This window comes from Petaurus breviceps, unplaced genomic scaffold (genome assembly GCF_028583685.1).
Source record: "Petaurus breviceps papuanus isolate PSGF00001 unplaced genomic scaffold, PetGlider_PUasm1.0 689, whole genome shotgun sequence".
In the NCBI taxonomy this organism is placed as follows: domain Eukaryota; kingdom Metazoa; phylum Chordata; class Mammalia; order Diprotodontia; family Petauridae; genus Petaurus; species Petaurus breviceps.
In genome coordinates, this window is record NW_027186458.1 from 12,131,410 (window position 1) to 12,134,694 (window position 3,285).

A 3,285-nucleotide genomic window follows, 5' to 3' on the forward strand; every position below is an offset into this window, starting at 1 on the left:
GTGTGTGTGAGAGAGTGTGTGTATGAAAGAGAATGTATATGTGAATGGCTGTGTGTGTGAGAGAGAGAGCATGTGTGTGTATGAGAGATAGAGACAGAGAGAGAAAGAGTGTGTGTGTGAGAGAGAAAGAGAGAGAGGGTATGTGTGTGTGAGAGAGTGTGTGTGTGTGAGAGAGAGTGTGTATGAGTGTGTATGTGTGTGTATGAGAGAGGGAGTGTGTATGTGTGTGAGAGAGTGAGGGAGTGTGTGAGAGAATGTGTGTGTGTGAGAGAGAGAGAGAGTGTGTGTGTATGAGAGAGAGAGAGGGAGTGCTTGTGTGAGAGAGAGAGAGAATGTATATGTGAATGGCTGTGTGTGAGAGAGAGCATGTGTGTGTGTGAGAGAGAAAGAGAGAGAGGGTATGTGTGTGTGTGAGAGAGAGAGAGAGAGGGAGTGTGTGTGTGAGAGAAAGAGAATGTATATGTGAATGGCTGTGTGTGTGAGAGAGAGAGTGTGTGTGTGTGTGTGTGTGTGTGTGAGGGAGGGGGGAGAGAGGGAGTGTGTATGTGTATGTGTGCGTGCGTGCATGCGTGTGCATGTGTGCACACACCAGGTACGGGGAGAAGCCTAGGTCTGGGGGCTAGAGCATAGACGGGGTCCCTCCCCAACATGCAGAAAAATGCACGTTTCCTCCAGTAGGGGCAGAGGCCCAAGGCACTGGAGCTGGGGAGGGCCTCCTCACTCTATAGATGACAATGCTGTGACCAGAGGCAGGGGGGGAGGTGGTGTGAGCAGCACAGGCTGCACCCCACTGTGTGGGGTAAAACCAGAATTCGAACCCAGGCTACAGGAGGTTTCCTCAGCTCAATTTCCACACAAATTCAGGGATTCAGGGAGGCCTGGACGGGCTTCAGAGTCATAGCATTGGGCAGCCATAGGTCATCACTGCCAACATGAGTCCCCGGGGACCCAACTCAGTGGGGGCATCTTCCCCTGTCCTAAGGATTTAATCATCTCTAAAGACCTGGGGCAGGGAGATTTTGATGAAGGGCCCTTGCTAGTCCTGGGGCACCTTGGCTGGAGGGGGCCCTGCCTCCTGGGGCACCCCTGGGGCCTCTCTGCCAGCTCTGCTCTTGGGGCTTGGAGCACATCACCAGGCATCAAAGAAGGTCTCTGTTCCTCGGCTGCACTGTTGGGAGCCTTGGAGCACACGGGAGGGTCTGTTCCAAATGACTGAAGTAAGTTCTGGGCAGCCTCTCCCCGTGTGCCTGAGACTCTCACTGGAGACCATTCCATCCCTGACGCCAGGCTGCCTCTCTTCCCTTACAAAGCAGCCATTGTGTGCTCTGGACCAGTAATGCGGAGGCCGCATCTGTGGAGTCCCTCCTGATGCTCCTCGGCCAGCCCCCTGAACCCCGGAGAGATGGGCTGGGCTGGGCTGGGCAGGATGGGAAGGCTTGTTGGTACTTTCACGGGGTCAACGCAGTGCACCCTGGAGCCCCAAAGTGACATACTTTCAAATTCTTTCATTTAAGAAAAAAGCCAGCCGTCCCCCCCATTCATAACCCAGTTTTAATGGTCTCATTGGCTTGTGGGATCAGGAAAGTGTTCCAGTGGTTGGGTTGGGGGAGGGATCCTCTCTTCCTTCTTCCTTTACTGTTTCTCATCCTCTCTCCTTTTCCCACAGGCTCTTGGGGTAGCTATCTGATGATCTTCAATGGATCATACCCATTTCTTGATAGTCCCCAATTCAGGGAGCCTGGGGTGGGCACCAACGACATGACCCCCTTTCTCCTTCTCAGGGGCCATGATCGAGAGGACTTTGGGGTCAGTCGGCCTGGGGCCTTCCCCACTCTACCGCCCCACAGAAGCGTGGGGAAAATCCAAAGATATAATCGGTAATTTTAAAGATGGGAAATCATTTATTTCAGTTAATAAGCATTTTAAAAAATTAATCTCCTTATCTCCCCCCTTACCACCCCCATACACTTTGAGCAAATTCAAAGATAAATAAATCATTCCTTCAATGGTGCTACGTGGTCTGGCAAAGCGAATTCCCATCTTGGCCCCCTCCAAAGATGTCTGAAGAGAGATGCTGTAGGTAAAGCGCCTTACACGCCCTGGAGGCCTGGGTCAGGGCCAGCTGTGGCTCTTGTTCTCATTACTGTGACCATGATGATGAAGGTGGAGTCAGATCTGAAGTCATAGAATTAAGCCAGGAGGGACCTTAGAACCCATCCAGTCCCTAGTCATTTCACAGGAGAAAACTGAGCCCCCTTCAGGGAAGGGACTTGATCAAGGCCACGCAGGGAACATGTATGATAAGCTACATGTCTGTACATGTCATGGTTTTCAAAGCGTTTTCCTCACAAACGCCCTATGCCACCTGCCTGGGTCGTATACGCTCTCTCCATTGCAGAGATGGATAAACTGAGGGTCTGAGGGGAAACGATCGGCCATGGTGGCCCAACTGCTGAGTAACAGAGCTGGGACTTGTCCGGCTCTGGGACTTCAGGCTGAGGACTGGCTCCCCTTCCCTGCTCCCTCCCCATCCACAATATCGGCTTCCCCTACGTTGCCAGAGAGACTGGGGTCCTGGGAATGACGAGCTCATCTTCCTCTTGTGCTCCCTACTCAGGGCAGTGCCCAAGTTCATGAAAAGGCTTAAGGTCCCAGACTACAAGGACCGGAGCGTGTTTGGGGTCCCCCTCTCCATCAATGTGCAGCGGACGGGGCAGCCGCTTCCCCAGAGCATCCAGCAGGCCATGGGCTACCTGTACAACCAGTGTTTGGATCAGGTCAGTGCCAGGGTCCCTGGGGGGCGGGGAGGGCTGCCTGTGTGACCAGTGTTTGCGTCAGGTCAGTGCCAGGGTCCCTGGGGAGTGGGGAGGGCTGCCTGCTTGGTCAGTGTTTGGGTCAGGTCAGTGCCAGGGTCCCTGGGGGTCAGAGAGGGCTGCCTGCATGGTCAGTGTTTGGGTCAGGTCAGTGCCAGGGTCCCTGGGGAGCGGGGAGGGCTGCCTGTGTGACCAGTGTTTGGGTCAGGTCAGTGCCAGGGTCCCTGGGGGTCAGAGAGGGCTGCCTGCATGGTCAGTGTTTGGGTCAGGTCAGTGCCAGGGTCCCTGGGGGTCAGAGAGGGCTGCCTGCATGGTCAGCGTTTGGGTCAGGTCAGTGCCAGGTCCCTGGGGGTCAGAGAGGGCCGTCTGTGTGACCACTGTTTGCGTCAGGTCAGTGCCAGGGTCCCTGGGGGGCGGGGAGGGCTGTCTATGTGATCACTGTTTGGGTCAGGTCAGTGCCAGGTCCCTGGGG

The 3,285-nt window shown here is 54.9% G+C and overlaps 2 protein-coding genes across 2 annotated transcripts in view; one reads left to right on the forward strand and one right to left on the reverse strand.

Annotated features, from left to right (window-relative positions):
* LOC138174635 (class I histocompatibility antigen, Gogo-OKO alpha chain-like) overlaps positions 1-3,285 on the reverse strand; it is a 529,286-nt gene that overhangs the window by 263,473 nt on the left and 262,528 nt on the right. The window lies entirely within an intron of this gene.
* The window catches only part of DLC1 (DLC1 Rho GTPase activating protein), a 212,505-nt gene that overhangs the window by 192,717 nt on the left and 16,503 nt on the right, over positions 1-3,285 (forward strand). Inside the window, exons 9-11 of the mRNA XM_069104844.1 lie at positions 1,288-1,484; positions 1,734-1,877; positions 2,618-2,777. Coding sequence (XP_068960945.1) covers positions 1,288-1,484; positions 1,734-1,877; positions 2,618-2,777 — 501 coding nt within the window. The remainder of the gene's footprint in view (positions 1-1,287; positions 1,485-1,733; positions 1,878-2,617; positions 2,778-3,285) is intronic.